The sequence below is a fragment of the Mustelus asterias genome, chromosome 12, assembly GCF_964213995.1.
Source record: "Mustelus asterias chromosome 12, sMusAst1.hap1.1, whole genome shotgun sequence".
Taxonomy (NCBI): domain Eukaryota; kingdom Metazoa; phylum Chordata; class Chondrichthyes; order Carcharhiniformes; family Triakidae; genus Mustelus; species Mustelus asterias.
Window position 1 is genome coordinate 90,327,301 of NC_135812.1, and position 20,477 is coordinate 90,347,777.

The 20,477-nt window shown below is 43.0% G+C and overlaps 1 protein-coding gene across 4 annotated transcripts in view; it reads right to left on the bottom strand.

The window, feature by feature from the left end:
- LOC144501688 (platelet-derived growth factor subunit A-like) overlaps window positions 1-1,070 on the bottom strand; it is a 75,566-nt gene extending 74,496 nt beyond the window's left edge. Inside the window, exon 1 of one of the 4 annotated variants that reach the window (XM_078225622.1) lies at window positions 834-1,070. In XM_078225622.1, coding sequence (XP_078081748.1) covers window positions 834-926 — 93 coding nt within the window. In that variant the 5' untranslated portion in view covers window positions 927-1,070. Of the gene's footprint in view, window positions 1-100; window positions 223-833 lie in introns of those variants that run through there. The other 3 variants (XM_078225620.1, XM_078225619.1, XM_078225621.1) reach the window with 3 other exon arrangements.
- Between the last annotated feature and the right edge of the window lie 19,407 nt (window positions 1,071-20,477).

Here is a 20,477-nt window from a genome sequence, read left to right on the forward strand (position 1 = left end):
TTTCCCCATATGGATTATTTCACATAGCATTATGCCAGCATATAAACTGCATTCTGCACTTCTCCACCCATAAAGGTTCAAAGCAAAAATTATACTTCACCTTTGTATGTTTTTGAAAACGGGTATATTCTCACACATTTCAATTTCTCTTATCAGAACATGAACACTAACTTCTCTAACCATGCACTCGCATTACCAAAGTGACTGTACTTCAAAATTACTTCATTGGCTGTAAAGCGCTCTGGGAAGTCCTGAGGTGATGGAAGATGCTACGTACAACCACAAGCCTTTCTGACTTTCGCTTTGCATTGTACTATTGCCACCACTTTCTTGCAGCTGTCCTCTACTAAGGTCCCTCTCACCAATGTAGTGAGATGTGCCCTAATGCGAGGTCTCTTATCTGTAGATCGCCCACCGATTTTGGAATCGTACACGTACTCTCAGCTTCTTGATTTGTCCACATACTGACCCTAACCAAACCCCAGCACCATCTATTCAATCCTAACCACCTCCTATTCGATAAAAGCAAGTTATATGTTGAGCATCACAAACAACAAAGCACACAGAGTGTGCTCTGCAATACACGCGGATGTACTGGTAAATTGCTCATAACAGCTTTGACGCACAGCAGGGCTGACTATAATTTGCATAGATCAAGGCATTGCAAGCTTTTCGCTTCTATCGCAATTGCATCTGCTGTTGCTCCCAACTATACTTAAGAGTTGCATAACAATTAACAGTACAGTACATAAACTCAAGAAAGAGCAGATGCTGAGACATGCAAAGATTCCTAGACATTACACACTGTTAGGTCTCAAAGCAATATTTATTACCTCAGAGATGACAGTCCAGAAACAGAAGAGAGATAAGAAAACAAGGAGCTGGGATTTCATGTTGCTTTCAGCTGTTTTCTGCAAAAGATCCATTTACAGCGAGTATGTGGTAAAGAACTGAATTATAATCTAGATAATTACAAGTATTTAGTCCCTTTTTCCTAGGCAACCCAGCAATGTTTGTAAATGAGATCCTTACATACTGCTCCCGCACTAAACCCACGCCCACAAAACCCCAGTGGAATTCGTTAGTGAGGACTTCCCCTTTTAACCCCCAGACTGCCAACTTGCATTACTCAACGCATCACAGAAACTGCATGGCAGCATTTTTTTAAACAATTCCGTTTTTACTAGTTAGTATATAACTTAGTGAAAAATCGGAATTGTTCTAATCGAGACTGATAAGACTAAACCGATCTGAAGATCAAATTTAAATTAAACCTTTTGAACACTACATTTTCGGAATTATTAAGAGGAGGATTTCTGTGTCTCTCTTGATTGCTCAGTTGATTAAAACACCGCCCACTGTATCACTGGGCCATACAGACCGGTGTTCTGCAGCAACTGGGATCCTCAATTGGTCTTGGCGTCTCTTGGCTAGAGAGGGAGGAGTTATTATTCCCGATTGCTTCTCATTATAATTAATGGCCCACCCCTTTTCCCAACTCTGGCAATGTCAGTGGGGGAGGCATGGGTGAGGTTGGGTATTTGTGTCAGACCTTACACATTCCTTCTCCCTCCCAGTCAGGAATATTTTACCTCATAGCACCTATATTGAGGCATGAAAATGAGCAACAAAGCATCAGTGCCATTTTAAAATATTCATTCATGGGACATGAGCATCGCTGGCTGGCCAGCATTTATTTATTGCCCATCCCTAGTTGCCCTTGGAGGGCAGTTGAGAGTCAACCACATTGCTTTGGCTCTGGAGTGACATGTAGGCCAGACCAGGTAAGGACAGCAGATTTCCTTCCCTAAAGCCAATTCCCGTTGATGAGGCCAGCAGCATAGTGCTGAGTGGGCCACTGTACATGCGCCAATCTGTCAGAGCGGAGATCAGCACATGCGCAGTAGCCCAAATTGCCGGCTTCCTGATTGTTGGTTAGCTCGATTGCTCGCCAGCCCCCCGACCCCTACATCACCGGCTGTGTGACCCCCCCATAGCCCAATCACTGACCCCCCCCCCCGGGTGTGTCTGGGCCAGCCTCACCCCTCTCCCCCCCCTGCCCCCGCCACCACTGCCCTCGGCCTGCCTCGACGTCTGCCCCCCCACCATAGCCCCAATCTCCCGATCCACCCCCACCGGCAGCCTCGATCCCCACACTGATCGCTGGCCTCCCTCCCTCTGTCACAGCCCAAGTGCAGAGCGGCAGTGGGACCCCTTCCCACCCCTACTAATCACCCCCCAGAGGCCAAATCCCATTAGGCACAACCCCTATTAGGCTCCACCCCCTCGGCACTACACAATGCCTGGAGGGCACTGCTAAGGTGCCCCCTGGACATTGACACTTTGCCCCTTGCGCAGTGCCAGGGGGCCTGGGCTAGCACTGCCAAGCTGGCAATGCCCAGGGGGCATGCCTCACACTCAACCCTCTGGGGGAGGTCTCGATTGCCCCCCCCCCCCCCCTTCACTCCAGTGGTGTCGGGCTGCCAGCTCCCTGCAAGTGGAAAGCGACAGTAAACCCTGCTGGAGTGAACCATTGCTGCCAAGGGGCAGGGGGAGATGTTAGCGGGCCTGGAGATTTCTGTCCCGGGCCTGCTAATCAAGTGTAAAGTAGATGTAAATTGCCATTACCATAAATCATGCAGCTCCACACCGATTTCTGGCTGACGGTGTCAGAAATCCAGCTGCCGGAGACTCGCCGAGTCCGGGGTACCCAGTGGGGTCTGCTGGCCTGCTGCACAGTGGGCCGGGGGAATCATCCCCATTATATTTGTTGCCATGTTATAGTTTGAGAGAAACTGGGGGCCAAGAACTGATCCGTTAACCAAACCTCCCCAATGTATCACCCCCAATCCTATTTGTTTACTAACCTCTTCGGTGGGACCTTATTGAAAACCTTCTGAAAATCCAAATACACCACATATACTGATTTCGCCCTTATCTATTCTGCTGCATCCTCAAAAAAACTCTTAACGAGTTTATCAAGTAGGATTTTTCTTTCATAAATCTGTCTAATCATGCCATTAGTTTCCAAGCATTCAATTATCACATCCTGTATAATAGATTCTAGAATTTTCCCTGCTACTGATGTCAAGTTAATTGGTCTATAGTTCTTTGGTTTTTTTCTCCCTCCTTTCTTAAATAGTGGGATCGGGAATGCTCTGCCTGAAAAATCCAACAGTAACTTTCAAAAGGGAATCTGATATGTCTTAAAAGGAAACATTTGCAGGGCTGTGGGGAAAGAGTGGAGGAGTGGAACTAATGGGATCTCTCTTTCAAATGGGCACAAAGGACTGAGTGAGTTCCTTCTGTGGTTCCTTCAATCAGATGCCTTTAAAGAAATGAAAGGATAGAAATGGAGGAACATCAAGCTCTGAAGATAAATGGCACAGTGGTTAGCACTGCTGCCTCACAGTGCCAGGGACCCGGGTTCGATCCTCGGCTTGGGTCACTGGCAGTGCGGAGTCTGCACGTTCTCTCTGTTTCTGCGTGGGTTTCCTCCGGGTGTTCCGGTTTCCTCCCACAGTCCGAAAGACGTGCTGGTTAGGTGCATTGGCCATGCTAAATTCTCTCTGTGTACAGGCGCCGGAGTGTGGCAACTAGGGGATTTTCACAGTAACTTCATTGCAGCGTTAATGTAAGCCTACTTGTGACACTAATAAATAAACTTTAAACTTAAAAAAGGGTAAAGGGTACAATAATCTAGTCATTATGATACTAGACCAGTAACCCAGAAGGTCACTATTTTGCTCACAACCAGTGAAATTGAATAAATCTGGTAATAAACTATATGTGACTCTAGTATGGGTGGGATTTTCCAGCCGCGCTCACCCCAAGACCGGAAAATCCCATCTGAGGTCAACGGACTTTTGTATGGTCCATGTGCCACCCACTATAATTCCCATGGCGGGCGGGAGTGGAAAATTCCATCCTATGTCCAAAGATGTGCGGGTTAGGTTGATTGGCTGTGCTAAAATTGCCCCTTAGTGTCCTGAGATGAGTAGGTTAGAGGGATTAGTGGGTAAAATATGTAGGGATATGGGGGTAGGGCCTGGGTGGGATTGTGGTCGGTGCAGACTCGATGGGCCGAATGGCCTCTTTCTGCACTGTAGGGTTCTATGATTCTATGATGTGACTGACTCTTGCTCCCAAGTTCTCAGGAATATTTTTTTTAATTGACAGATGTGTACATTGTGACACATTTCCTTCAAGTGATAAAGAGGAGCTTAGTCATAAGGAAAAAAATATTTACAAGAAACATTTACATTGGTGTAAGTTCTGGTTTAGTGATAGTGTGCAGTGAGCTGTGGGTTCTAACCCCACTCCAGCATTTAATCATGTAACCCCAGTTGCTGCTTTGGTGTAGCACTGAGGGAATGCAAGGTGGTCAGAGATACTGTCTTCCAGACGGGATGTTAAACGGAGGCCTCTCCACTCTCAGGGTGATAGAAAAGAACTATTCAAAGAAAACAAAGGAATTTGTCTGCTGTCTAAGTTGTTATGTATCCCTCAACCCAATGTCAGTAAAACCAATTCATCGGTCATTTTCCATTTGATTGTGGGATATTGCTGGGTGAGAACTGGTTTCTGCAAGTCCCTGCAAACAACAGCATGTACAGATCAAAAATAGTCAAAGCCCTGTGTCATGTAAGGCACAACAAAAATGCAAGTTCTTTGCTTTAGTAAATGTTACGAATTTAGAGAATTTGGAGCAAAAGATTATTATTGAAGTTATTTCTCCATCATAATCTATGTTAAGATTCTGTCCTTAGTGTCTATCAGGCTGTTTCAATAGGCTCCATTACATGGAATGTAATTACTTCTACTTTGAAGACTAGATACCGTTGTGCATAATTTGCCTTTTACACATTTAGTAATTATTCATTTTAAGCAGGTTAATGACTCTGGAAATGTTAAGCAAAATAATTTTATGTATTTATCAATTATCTTGGATAACCTTTGATCCTAATGTCCAAAATGGGCAGACGAACTCCAACAGCATACAACTGTGACCGGCTAACAATATAACAAGAGTTGGTGATCACACTGTTGAAGTGGAAACTTTCCTGCTTCTTGGCTGTGATATAAAGACTCAAACAAAATTTGTTCCGACAATATAACAAGCATTTATTTACGAATAACTGCATGCAGTATATGGCTGAAACTTGGGGTCAGAGAGCAGTTGGTACAACTGCTGATTCCTCCTCAAATCTGCAATTACACAGAGAAACTGTTCAGCATTTATACATAATTATTATCAGTTTTCGTGACCAGAGCATATTCAGGAATTCGATTAGTAATAGAATCGTGAGCAATATCATTAATCAGGTTTTAACTTGCAGACCTCCCAGAACTCTTTGTCTCATTATTCATACCCTTATCTTGTCCTTTGATGGAACAGAAGAAGGTCGGTGACTCCCTCCTCCCTGACCTTATCTTGTTTTATTTACTCATACAGCCTTATTAACTCTTACAGGGGTCTGGCATTTTGAAATAGCTTTGGTCAGCCTTTCTTTATATTGTAACAAATAGTTGACCAATTTTCCCATCATGCCCTTACTTAGTTCATACAACTTCACAACACCCCCACCTCCACCACAACCGCTCTCTCTCCCCCCGCCAACCACACCCTCCACACACAGACACACACACACTGTGCGCAATAATATTTCATGGCTCCCAATTCATAAAAACACACTCTAACACATTTTCTAACTTTTCTATTTCCTAGATGATCAATACCTGCAGTAGCTCTGTGTTGGGTGCACTGATTTAAGTTATCTCAATTCATTATTCCTAACAAACAGTAAGAGTTTCTGCTTTTGATTGGCCTTGGCCTCTCTAACTGCATTACCACCACCTTTACCGTCATCATCAGCTACATTTCTGACAAAAAGTCTCTGAATGTTCACTTTTTCCTTAATTCTCTGAGTAGAACTTATTTGGAAGCTTTCTCTCTAAATTCTCCGATTCGCCTGCCTTTTCCCTGTTTAACTGTCAGGAAACATTATCAAAATGATCTGTTTAGTATTGAAGTCTAAATAGTGGAGTCCACTATTTTATGAAAGAGACAATGTTTTGGTGGTGTTGGTTAATTTCCCTATGCTGCTTTCTTTTTTTTTTAATGACTCAAGTCCATTGATTCCCTAAATCTTAACCTGAAGCATGAAAAGTCAACCTATAATATCCCTTTGCAAATCTTTATTGAGTTTTCAAACTTCTTGTAATGGGCTTCACCTGCTTGCTAATATTTAAGGCATTAGTTTGTGCAAAATTGAGCTTGGGATATCGATGTAGATTGTCATCGAGTACTTAGAAGATAACCAAGAGTGGTGAGAATGTGGAACTCGCTACCACAGGGAGTGGATGAAGTGATTTTTTTAAAAATTCATTCATGGGATGTGGGAGTCATTGGCTGGGCCAGCATTTTATTGCCCATCCCTGAGGGCATTTAAGAGTCAACCACATTACTGTGGGTCTGGGATCACATGTAGGCCGGACTAGATAGGACAAATTTCCTTCCCTAAAGGACATTAGTGAACCAGATGGGTTTTTACGACAATCAATAATGGTCACCATTGGACTTTGTATCAATTCATTTAAAGGGATGCTGCATAAGCATATGAGGGAGGAGAGCAATAGTAGATTTAGATGAGGAATGATGAGAGGAGGCTGGAGTGCAGCATAAACACCGGCATGGACTGATTGGGGCAGTTGACCTGTTTCTATGCCATATAACTTATATAATCCTGTGTAGCAACTTAACCCCCAAGATCCCAAATGGGAAGGTGTCTACAATACTTTGTATTACTTACTTTAATGAATTAAGCATCATAAACAACTCAACACGAGTCCTCAGAATAATCATAGAATAGAATCCATAGAAACCCTACAGTGCAGAAAGAGGCCATTCGGCCCATCAAGTCTGCATCAACAACAATCCTACCGAGGCCCTATCCCAGTAACCCCACGTATTTGCCCTGCCACTAAGGGGCAATTTAGCATGGCCAATCAACATAACCTGCACATCTTTGGACTGTGGAAGGAAACCGGTGCACGCAGAGGAAACCCACACAGACACAGGGTGAACGTGCATGCTTCACACAGTCATCCAAGGCCGGAATTGAACCCGGGTCCCTGACGCTGCGAGGCAGCAGTGCGCTAACCACCACTTTGAAAATGAAATAGGCAATTTAATAATCTGAAAGTTAAAAGAAAACATCCTAACAAAGTCCAGAACATCTCATTTGTTGCACTGCTGGTTATGAGCTAATTGTTCCATTGAATTTTAATGAAGCTTTCATCACAGTTGGGGGTTCTGGAAATGACGCTGCAATGAATTCGAGTCTTTGATTCACAACTTCACAGGAGGATTCACACTGATTCCATGGTCTAAATCTTCCTTAAAAAAATAGAAGAATTGTTGTTCCGCACAGCTTCAAAATGGAATGCTTTCTAGATAGATTTAGATTTAATATGGAAATCCATAAAGATTATGTCCATTAAAAAATTAAAACACAAAGAATTTCATCATATATGATATTGAACACTACATATGATCTAGCTTGCACATGGCTTTTGCAAAAATAGGTTGTGGATTTAAAACGCAATTATAATGGGATAAAAACAAATTGATTTCAGATTTGCCAAAATATTTCAATTAAAGTACATAAGCTTTTTAATTTCCATGTGTCTTCTTTGCTACAAAATCTCTTAAAGTATTTTCAGGGAAATCTCTACAGAAAATGTTTTTTTATAAAATGTATTATTTATTTATTATTTATTAGTCACAAGTAGGCTTACTCTGCAATGAAGTTACTGTGAAAATCCCCTGGTCGCCACACTCTGGCATCTGTTCGGGTACAATGAGGGAGAATTTAGCATGGCCAATGAGCCTAACCAGCAGTTCTTTTGGACGATGGGAGGAAACGGGAGCACCTGGAGGAAACCTATGCAGACACGGGGAGAATGTGCAGACATGGGGAGAACGTGCAGACTCCGAACAGACAGTGACCCAAGCCGGGAATTGAACCCGGGTCCCTGGCACTGTGAGGCAGCAGTGCTAACCTGAAGCACTGTGGGAAGTGAGTTATGTGGATGGGGGCAGTCAAATTTAACAAAAAGAAAATCTCAAGAAATGGATTTTCTCCGACACGATTGTAACAGAGCTCCACCGCACTTTGTTTAAAGACTCATTTTATCTCATTGTGCTGCATTTTTAATCTTCAACTCTTATTATAAGTCAAGCCCTAAAATTACAGAAATAAAGCACATTTGAAGACTGGGTTACAGTAACAATAATTACCCCTGCAAATAAAATATCCTGCAATTCAAACAACATTAGACTTTTTATATTATGGTTAGCCCCATCACTCCTACCGTTACTTCTTGCTCACCATCTTTCTCTTCTTTCATTTTGATTTTATATTTCCAGGTGGCGATAGCCTAATGGTATTATCGCTAGACTATTAATCCAGAAATTCGAGCTAATGTTCTCGGGACCTGGGTTCAAATTCCACCTTGGTAGTTGGTGGAATTTGAATTCAATAAATTAATTCAATAAAAAATTTGGAACTAAGAGTCTACCGATGACCATGAAACCATTGTCAATTGTTGGAAAAACCCATCTGGTTCACTAATGTCCTTTAGGGAAGAAAATCTGCCGTCCTTACCTGGTCTGGCCTACACAGCAATGTGGTTGACTCTCAACTGCCCTCCAAGGGCAACTAGGGATGGGCAATAAATGCTGTGATGTGGAGATGCCGGCGTTGGACTGGGGTAAACACAGTAAGAAGTCTCACAACACCAGGTTAAAGTCCAACAGGTTTATTTGGTAGCAAAAGCCACTAGCTTTCAGGACTTTTGTTGGACTTTAACCTGGTGTTGTGAGACTTCTTACAATAAATGCTGGCCAGCCAGTGATGCCATGTCCCGTGAATGAATTTTTAAAATGTGTCCTATATTCTACAACTTCCTACTTATATTTTCAAACTTTTACTTCATTGCTTTCCATTGCCTCTTGGAACTCATCATCTACTTTGGAGGGAATGTTAACATTATGAAAACCGAAAGCGAATTTATGGGATTATTTTCTCAATAGATCAAGATCCAGAAGTCAGTAGATCATATACACCAATGGGTTGATGTTTGATATGTTCCAGAGAAACCAACCAGGAAGCAATACCACACGATGAGTTACCTCATCCTTGAGGCCAATAGCATGATTGTACCCTGACAAGATCTCATTCACAACCAGCTGGGTGGTTAAAGCAAAATCCCAGTAATGGCACAAATGCAGTTCAGACATTAATGTGTGATATATCAGTCTTAGCCATTTTCCATTATAGGGTGTCCAGAGGGAAAAAATGTTAAAGATATGGAATGTCATTTTCGATAACATAACAATGTTATGTTATCGGGTGGCATAATGGTATTGTCACAGGACTAGTAATCCAGAGACCCATTAACAATTTGAATTAATGATGATCATGAAAGAATAATTGGAGAAACCCATCTGGTTCACTAGTGCCTTTTAAGGAAGGAAATGTGGCCTACATGTAGAATCATAGAATCCCTACAGTGCAGAAGGAGGCCTTTCGACCCATCGAGTCTGCACCGGCCACAATTCCACAAAGACCCTATCCCCATAACCCCATGTAAGTCTAAACAAAGAACAAAGAAAATTACAGCACAGGAACAAGCCCTTCGGCCATCCAAGCCTGCACCAACCATGCTGCCCGATTAACTAAAACCCCCTACCCTTCCAGGGACCATATCCCTCTATTCCCATCCTATTCATGTACTTGTCAAGATGCCCCTTAATAGCCACTATCGTATCCGCTTCCACTACCTCCTCCGGCAACAAGTTCCAGGCACCCACTACTCTCTGTGTAAAAAATCTGCCTTGTACATCTCCTTTAAACCTTGCCCCTCGCACCTTAAACCTATGCCCCCTAGTAATTGACTCTTCCACCTTGGGAAAAGCTTCTGACTATCCACTCTGTCCATGCTTCTCATAATCTTGTAGACTTCTATCAGGTCTCCCCTCAACCTTCGTCGCTCCAGTGAGAACAAACCAAGTTTCTCCAACCTCTCCTCATAGCTAATGCCCTCCATACCAGGCAACATCCTGGTAAATCTTTTCTGTACTCTCTCCAAAGCCTCCACATCCTTCTGGTAGTGTGGTGGCCAGAATTGAATAATATTCCAAGTGCGGCCTAACTAAGATTCTATAAAGCTGCAACATGACTTGCCAATTTTTAAAGTCAATACCTCGGCCGATGAAGGCAAGCATGCCATATGCCTTCTTGACTATCTTCTCCACCTGCATTGCCACTTTCAGTGACCTGTGTACCTATACACCCAGATCCCTTTGCCTATCAATACTCTTAAGGGTTCTGCCATTTACTGTATATTTCCTATCTGTATGAGACCTTCCAAAATGCATTACCTCACATTTGTCCAGATTAAACTCCATCTGCCATCTCTCTGCCCAAGTCTCCAACTGATCTATACCCTGCTGTATCCTCTAATGGTCCTCATCACTATCCGCAAATCCACCAACCTTTGTGTCGTCCGCAAACTTACGAATCAATCCAGTTACATTTTCCTCCAAATCATTTATATATATTACAAACAGCAAAGGTCCCAGGACTGATCCCTGAGGAACGCCACTTGTCACAACCCTCCATTCAGAAACGCACCCTTCCAATGTTAACCACTGTCTTCTTTGACCAAGCCAGTTTTGTATCCACCTTGCCAGCTCACCTCTGATCCCATGCGACTTCACCTTCTGCACCAGTCTGCCATGAGGGACCTTGTCAAAGACCTTACTGAAGTCCATGTAGACAACATCCACTGCCCCACCCTCATCAATCATCTTCGTCACTTCCTCGAAAAACTCGATCAAGTTCGTGAGATACAACCTCCCCTTCACAAAACTATGTTGCCTCTCACTAATACGTCCACTTATTTCCAAGTGGGAATAAAGCCTGTCTCGAAGAATCCTCTCCAATAATTTCCCTATCACTGATGTAAGGCTCACCGGCCTGTAATTACCTGGATTATTCTTGCTACCCTTCTTAAACAAAGGAACAACATCTAGATTCACAAAAGTGTGATTGACCCTTATATAGACCAACATAGATTTTTAAAAATTCATTTAGGGGATGTGGGCGTCAGTGGCTAGACCAGCATTTATTGCCCAACTCTAAAGGCAATGAGGAATGAAGAATAAATGCTGGCCGAGCCAGCGACACCCACATCCGATGAATAAAAGAAGTGTCAACATGCTCAGTAGTTGATCTTTCTGCACAACCTGTTCATTAGAAAGTGTCACGTCATGGGAGATCTCATGCAGACCCTGTTGAAATCCAAATGGCTGGGACAGGGAACATTGGGCGGAAATCTCCATCTTTGAGACTAAGTGTGGTGGTGGTGGGCAGCTCTGGCAGCGCCTTTCCCGCTGGCCAGAATAGCAGGATCCCACACCAGATTCTGCACTTGGGACATCATTAATTACGCAGAGGCAAACCGGCAGCTGATTCGCCCACCCGCTGTCAGACAAGGTTCAAAGGTCCTGAAGCCATATTGAAACACCAATCCAGCACACTCCTATCACTCTCTCCAGCCCAGCTGTCTTTGCCAGAGTGTGCAGTATGTCAGCAACCCAGCGGGAAAAGGCTAGCGTCCTCAAGAAGAAATCTGTTCCTCAATTCAACCACCCTTCCCTTGAGTCCATCACCTGTGAGGCCCCTTGGCCCCACTTAGACCTTTACCCACCTTCTCCCTGCATCTGGAGTCTTTGTGCATCCCCTTCCAGCAAACAATGTGGCATCCCTTTGACCCCCTTGTTTTGGAGCTTTCAATGCAGCCTTGTTGGGATCTAGCTTCCCTCCCATCAGTCTTCCCTCTGCCTTCCATTGTTCATCTTCTTCATTCATCGCCTTGCCCCTGCCATCGTGAGTCCTCACCCTGCTCCCTTTCCTTGCACAGTCCTCTTCCACATTTCCACCCCTCCCCCACGAACCAGCTTTCAACTCACACTCCACTCCCCCTCTCCCACCACAGTCAAAAATTTTGGTTCTTTGGTGCAGTGGCTACACGAGTTCCGCAGCACTGTGCTGTCCAGATAGACATTGGGAGACTCCTGTACTCCCCAGCCCCAAGCACAGTACTGATCCAAGTTGGTGATACAGGAGGATCAGCACGGTGCTGACCATGAACACCAGCTCAGCATGGAGATGGAAGGCAGGGACCAGTCTGCCCCTGCAGACTGATGAAGAGTGCATCATGAGCAGTGCAGCACTGTGGCAGAAAGGCTTTGTTGCACTCACCTCAAAACCTCTTGTGAACTGAGGACTGCCTTGTGCATGCCACTCTTTAACAATCGGGTCTTAGACAGAGGCAATTTCACTCTGGCGTGATGCAAGAATGGAAGTCCTGACAAGATGACAATGGGCAGCTGTTTTAATGAGCATTGATGAGATACGAATGAATGCAAATGGTGGACCACAGACTGTCCCAGTGACTGCATCCTTATTACCCCAGACACCAGCAGATCCACCAGAACCATCAGTCATCAGCCAGTCTGAGAACCAGGCTCTGAAACTTATCAAACAAGTAGTCAAACAGCCACAGTGCTCAATCTGTTCCAGTTTCAAAGTTCATCTGAGAACTAATCTCCTAAACAGTCAACCTCAAGAAGCCTTGTAAACTGCTGTGAATCCTTCACATTACAAGATCCTCACTTCAACTTTAGATCAACAAATGCATTCAAGAAACTACAGGTCTGCCACATGAGAGACCGGAAATCAGACATCAGAAACTGAATTAACTGTAATCTGTAAAGGTGCATAATATCTACCTGTATCCAATGTGTGTGTGTGAGTGTGTGCTTGCAAAGGACTGAGTGTGCAATGTTACATTATTTCAGGGTAAATGTGTGAGGATAAATAACCATCTTTATTTTATACTCACAAAAGCTTGCTGCTGAATTATTTAATTGGAATACAAGCTCCAGGGGTAAGAAAAGGCACACTTCTTTCCACAAAACATACTGATTCTGAGCTGTAAGAGAGCAAATACATTGTGTTTGTGACAATACTTAACAATCATTTAAATTATATGAATTCCCAAAGATGGGTGGATGGATTGGCCTGATAATCAAATTATTGGTTGAACTTTTATTTTGTACAAAATGGCAGAAGGCTAGAAGTAAACTTCAGTAAAGAAACTTTGTAAGGTAATTTCCTGCAGGTTTCCCTTAACCCCAATTATAAAAGTTTGTCAGCAGCAACATCATCATCTATTTATCCCCAGAACCAGGTTAGCTGAATTATATACAGATTATATTTGTTCAGTTTTCTATTGATGTCATTCTTTTGTCAGCGCAACTTGGAAATGGGCCCTTCCTATAAAGATAAATTATTCATTATTTCAGCATATTAGGCACTTGGCTGTTCCCTTCAGCAAATCTGAAACCAATTCAGCTAAATCAACACATTAATGCCACTCAGATGGATTGGATTTATTTACTATAAGTGCAAAGATCCTTTTGTCCCCAGTGTACTTCACCCCAGGTACAAAACAAGAAAGGGCAGGCTCACCAAAATAACTCCTTCAATTATCAGACTTTCTTGCATGTAGGAAAAGCGAGTAGATACCTACTTAAAAGCTGAATGGGGTAGTTTTGTACCCTCCCAGCCGTTCATTACAAAGAGTCTCTCCAATTGTGAAAGGGATCAACATAACTCTTCACTGCTGCAATCTGAATCATTGGATCTGGCTGCACCTGGAAACCATTTGCCAATAACATCTCGCTTCCTAGGGCAGTGCAGGGGCGAGTGAGCAGGAGAAAGGGAGTAGGAACATGGGCGTAGCATACAAAATTATTCCACTGTTCCAGTCACAAAACGTTTGATCATTAATAGAATATGATGGCGAATAAACAAGAACATTCTGAACAGTGTGATGTACAAAATGCATATTAACAAACCACAGATGTTAATCATATGATACAGATATGCATGAACAATGACATATGAGGAGCGTCTGAGGACTCTGGGTCTGTACTTGATGGACTTTAGAAGGATGAGGGGAGATGTCATTGAAATTTACAGAATACTGAAACGCCTGGATAGAATGGACGCAGGGAAGAAGTTTCCATTAATAGCAGAGAATAGGATCCGAGGGTGCAGCCTCAAGGTAAAGGGACGACCCTTTAGAACTGAAATGAGGCGGAATTTCTTCACCCAGAGGGTGGTGAATCTATGGAATTCATTGCCACAGAAGGCTGTGGAGGCCAGGTCATTGAGAATATATAAGACAGAGATAGATAGTTTCTTGATTGGTAAGGGGATCAAGGGTTACAGGGAAAAAGTGGGAGAATGGGGTTGAGAAACCTATCAGCTGTGATTGAATGGTGGACGGGCCAAATGGCCTAATTCTGCTCCCATTTCTTATAGTCTTATGGAACTCTAAATGAAACAAATTCCTCGCCTTCCAGCTGATACTGTTCAGTTTGCTTCATTGTAGTCTGATTGCATTCCTTGAAAAGGTTAATAGCCAAAAAACTAAAACTTCCAATATCATAACTTGTGAATGTTCTCTCTGTGGCAAAAGGTAAACATGCCACAATTGTAGAACACTGTAAAATCTGCCTTGCTAAACAGCTGCATTCATTGATGATTTAAGATGTTATTTACATAATTATAATCATGACTGCTAAACACACTGATGAAAACATCCCTGAAGGTGTTCTGAACTTTTTGGCAACTTGTGCTAAGAGATTTCCTCCCTCCATCATGTTCAATAACCCCTCTCCTTGTTTCCTCGGTAATTATGTTCGAGAATAAAGATTGCCAGTTTATTCAGGTTGATAATTCAGCTGTCAGTATCGGTCATATCCATGTCTTTTCTGACAGCTCGTCAGCAGTTCCATCAGTCACGGTGGCACAGTGATTAGCACTGCTGCCTCACAGCACCAGGGACCCAGGTTTGATTCCTGGCTTGGGTCACTGTCTGTGTGGAGTCTGCACGTTCTCCCTGTATCTGCATGGGTTTCCTCCGGGTGCTCCGGTTTCCTCCCACAGTCCGAAAGATGTGCTGGCCAGGTGCGTTAGCTATGCTAAATTCTCCCTCAGTGTTACCCAAACAGGCGCCTGAGTGTGGCGACTAGGGGATTTTCACAGTAGCTTCATTGCAGTGTTAATGTAAGCCTACTTGTGACACTAATTAAAAAAACTTTAAACTTAAAAAACTTCATCCTTAGACCAGATGAATGGCTCTCTCCCCGGACTGCTTTCATCTGTAATATCAAAGTTCCAGGTTCATCTTCTGATTTTAGTCACAACAGCAATAGGGTTGCTATAGTTGTTCAAAGTGTCCTCGCTAGTGAAGAAGTCAGTCCAGATTCCCACCCTCGGAATTTATACATTATTCCCATTGGAACTGAATGAGTACCTGGCAAGGAAATGATCAAGCTGAACAGGAATGATCTCCTGAACTAATTAATCAAAGAGCAAAAGTACTAGGAGCTGCATGAGGGTTGGAGAAATACAGAATTCTGAGAGGGTTGGGAGGATATTCCAAAGATACGAAGAAGAGACGCCATCAAAGGATTTGAACACAGGTGTGAGAATGTTCAACTTGAGCTTTGATTTTCCAAGAGTCAACATTAGTCAGAAAGCATTAGGGTGACAGGTGAGCAGGACCTGGTGCAAGATGGAATATAAGCAGTCAGGTTTTTGATGAGCTGAAGTGTATAGAGGGTGGAAGATGGAAGGGTAGCCAGAACAGCATAATACACTCCTGAAACATAGAAATATAGAAGATTGAGGCAGGAGGAGGCCATTCGGCCCTTTGAGCCTGCTCTGCTATTCGTCACGATCTTGGCTGATTGTTAGACTCATCAGCCTAATCCTGCTTTCTCCCCACATTATTATACAGTTTGGCCACTTGGACTTTAATGATTGACTGTAACACCTTCCTCCAAGACAAAAGTCAAGCTATCTTGACTTATAGTTTCCTGGTTTATGCCTTCCTCCCTTCTTGAATAAAGGGGCCACTTTATGCTGCCTCCCAATCTGATGGAACGTTTCCAGAATCTAGCAAATTTTGGAAAAACACCAACACATCTACTACCTCAGTAGGACCCTACAATGAAATTTATCTGGACCCGGAGACTTGTCAGGCTGTAGCTCCATCAGTTTGTTCAATACCGCTTTCCTATTGACTGTAATTTCACCAAGTTCCTCTCTCCCTTCCACCTCCTGATTTACAGCTATTACTGGAATGTTTTTGTACCCTCTATAGTGAAGACAGGAGCAAAATATTTGTTCATTTCATCTGCCTTTTCCTTATTGTCTACAATTAACTCCCCATTGTCATTCTCTACAGGACCAACATTCACTTTACCTACTTTCTTCCTTTTTAAATACCTGTAGAAACATTTGTTATCCATTTTTACATTTCCCTCTGGTACTCTTCTTCCTCCTGCATGTCTGCGTGGGTTTCCTCCGGGTGCTCCAGTTCCCTCCCAAAGTCCAAAAGACGTGCTGGTTAGGTGCCTTGGCCGTGCTAAATTCTCCCTCGGTTTACCTGAACAGGCACTGGAGTGTGGCGACTAGGGGATTTTCACAGTAACTTCATTGCAGTGTTGTGAGCCTACTTGTGACACTAATAAAGAAACTTTAAACTTTAAAGAATAACCTTTCAGTCATTCTCTGCTCTTCTTTATATTCTGACCAATCATCTGTCCTGCCACTAATCTTTGCAGTTATATCCTTTTTCCTTACATTTGGTGTTTTCCTTACCTTTATTTAACCATAGATGGTAAGTCCTTCCTTTAGACTTTTTCTTTATAGTAGGAATATACTTATTCTGAATATTCTGAAATCATAGGATCATAGAATCCCTACAGTGCAGAAAGAGGCCATTTGGCCCATCGAGTCTGCATCGACCACAATCCCACCCAGGCCCTACCCCCTTATCCCTACACATTTACCCGCTAATCTCTCTAACCTATGCATCTCAGGACACTAAGGGGCAATTTTAGCATGGCCAATCAACCTAACCCGCACATCTTTAGACTGTGGGAGGAAACTGGAGCACCCGGAGGAAACCCATGCAGACACGAGGAGAATATGCAAACTCCACACAAACAGTGACCCAAGCCGGGGATCGAACCCAGGTCCCTGGAGCTGTGAAGCAGCAGTGCTAGCCACTGTGCCACCATGCCGCCCTTAATTTTTTGCCACTGTTCCTCTATTGATCTATCCTCTAACTTAGTATCCAAGTTCACTTCAGCCAGCTCAACTGACACACCCACATAGTTGCTCTTATTTAAGTTTAAAACACAAATCTTAGATCCACTATCCTCCCTTTTCAAACTGCATGTAAAATTTAATCATATGCTGGTCACTGCTACCTCGGCGTGCCTTTACTCTGTCACATTACATACCAACTAATATAACCTACTTCCTGGTTGGTTCCAGAATGTGCTGCTCTGAGAAATTACTTTGAAAACATTCCATGAACTTCTCATCCAAGCTAGTACTGATTTTCCAGTTTCTACGTGGGTTAAAATCACCCATTATTATTGGCATCCCTTCATCACAAACACCCAATATTTCTTCTTGTAAGCTTTGTCCTACGTTGTGGTGACTGTTAGGCAGTCTGTAGACCACTCCCACTAGTGACCCCTTTACCCAATTGTTCCTCATCTCCACCCAAGCCAATTCTACATCCTGATCTCCTGAACCAACATCATCTCTTAACTATCGTACCAATGCAATCCTTGATAAACAGTGCTACCCCTCCACCTTTACCCAGCTCCCTATTCTTCTTGAATGTAATATATGTTAATCACGACAAGTGGCTGTGATGGAAGAATCAACCCAGACTGGTCTCTTAGGTTCGAGCTGGTTTATTGTAAGACAATTTCTCAGTGTTACAAGAATCTCTCCCTGCCAAAGTGTTCCAGCTGTCTCTATTTATAGGACAATAAATGTCACATGTTTAACTAATAATTCCCTTAAAGTAATTGCCATACATTGTGATTAATAGTACAGTGACAATATACCCCTCAGTATTCAGGATCCAATCCTGGTCATCATGCTGCCGTGTCTCTGTAATGGCTATCAGATTGTATTAATTTACTTCAATGTGCGCTATCAATTTACTTTGTTATCAATGCTATGCACATTCAGATACAGAGCTTTTAGTTTTGCCTTTGTGTTATTTTGGGGCATTTAGTTTTGACTGTTGATAAATTCTTAGGTATTTTTCTATTTCCTTTCCTGCCACTCTCTGATCCTCATTTCCCATATTGCTATTTTGTTGTCTTGCCTTGACTCTACTGCTTGATTTGCAACATCTACTCAAGCTTGATCCCTCACCCCCTCGTTTAGCTTAAAACCCTCTCTACTTCCCTAGTTATTTAGTTTGCTAGAACAACTTGTCCCAGCCTACGTGAACCGTTCCAATGTTACAGCCTTCACTTTCCCCAATGCAAATACCAATAATCCATAAACAAGAACTAACTTCTTCCGTACCAGTTTTTGAGCCACTTTAATCTTATTTGTCCTATGCCAATTTGCACCTGGCTCAGTAATAATCCAAAAATTATTTTCTTTAAGGTTCTAATTTTTTCTTTAATACCCAACTCTTCATACTGACTATACAGAACCGTTTGCTCATCCTGCCCATGTTATTGGTACCTACATGGACCACAACTACTGGATCATGCTGGTTAGGTTAATTGGCCATGCTAAATTCTCCCTCAGTGTACCCGAACAGGCACAGGAGTGTGGCGATTAGGGGATTTTCATAGTAACTTCATTGCAATGTTAACGTAAGCCTACTTGACATGAATAAATTAACTTAAACTTAAACTTAAAACTTAATCTAAACTTCCCATTCCAAGATCCTCTCCAGCCCTGAGTAGATGTCTGAACCCTGGCAGGCAATACAGCCATCAGGACTTTCAATCTTTGGTGCAGAGAAGCATCAATTCCCCTCACTATATCATCCCTTACTGCCACAACATTTCTTTTTGCTCCCTCTGCTTGAACAGTGTGTTGCCCTTTAAGAGACAGTGGTGATTGTCCTTTTAAGGGCATGACAGCAGAGTAAGGGTCATGTGTTGTCCTTAAAGGGACAATCAGCACTAACAGCTTCCTGTATCATGGTGCCATGCCAGCCTGCTTATCTGCCTTGCAGATCTCACTTTCGTCCATATACGTTTTGAGAACCTCAAACCTGTCTGACAATTGCAAAGTCTGAGGCTCCTCCACTCCTGTGTGCTTAGTCCCTTTACCTGTCTCACTCACAGTCACATCACTGCTGGCCAAAACAGTCAACCCTATGCTAAGAGGAACAAGAACCACAGGGCACAGATCCTAGTTAATTGTGTGTGTGTCCTGGTATTTCTCCCTCTCCTTTACGTTGTGCAGTTCAGCTTCCCAATCAATAATCCCGATCTGGAATTCCTCTGCACTTACATTTTCTGCAGACATGTTTGCCTTGAATTGCTTTGGCGTCCAAAAGCCCCCACATTCCACAGCTGCAACATTGCACTGTACTGCCAGTGTTACCTGTGTTATTTAGTTAATTTAATTACTTTCTTAATTAGTTTGCAGGTAGAAAAGGCCGCGTTCAAGTCCCCGGGCTCTATTTATGCCTCTCCCAACCTCTGTCTCTGTTCAGCTCCCAGGTAGGAAAAGGGCAACATAAAGGGCAAAGTGGAAGTAGAGTGGAAGATATGGAATCAGATACTTGGCTCAGGGTCCAACAGGATGCCGAGGTTACAAATAGTCTGGTCAATTTGAAATAAGCAGCAAGTTACTGCAGATGCTGGAATATGAAAAACAGAAAAAGCTGGAAAATCTCAGCAGGTCTGACAGCATCTGTGGAGAGAGAACAGAGCCACTGTCTAGAGTCTGGATAAAGCTCTAAAGGTGATCCAAATTCAAAACATTGGCTTTATTCTCTCTCTACAGATGCTGTCAGACCTGCTGAGAATTTCCAACATTTTCTGTTTTTATTGGTCAATTTGAGACTTTGCCGAGAGAGGCACGAAATTTGTGACAATTTGATTTGATTTATTATTGTCACATGTATCCTGGGCTTTATATATAAGCCCTAAAACATTGGCTTGGCCTCAACTTGTATTGCCTCCAGTTTTGTGCATTGCACTTTAGGAAGGATGTGAAGCATTAAAGGGGGGGGGGGGAATCATGAGAATAGTTTCATGGATGAGGAACATCAGTTATGTGGATAGATTGGAGAAGCTGAGATTGTTTTCCCTAGAGAAGGTCAAGAGGTTTGATACAGGAATTAAAGATCATGAGGTGTCTGGACAGAGTGGATAGGGAGAAACTGTTCCAACTGGTGGAGGAATCAAGAACCACAAGGCACAGATCCTAGTTAATTGGCATCAGAAGCAATGGGAACATGAGAAAAAAAAGGTACACAGCGAA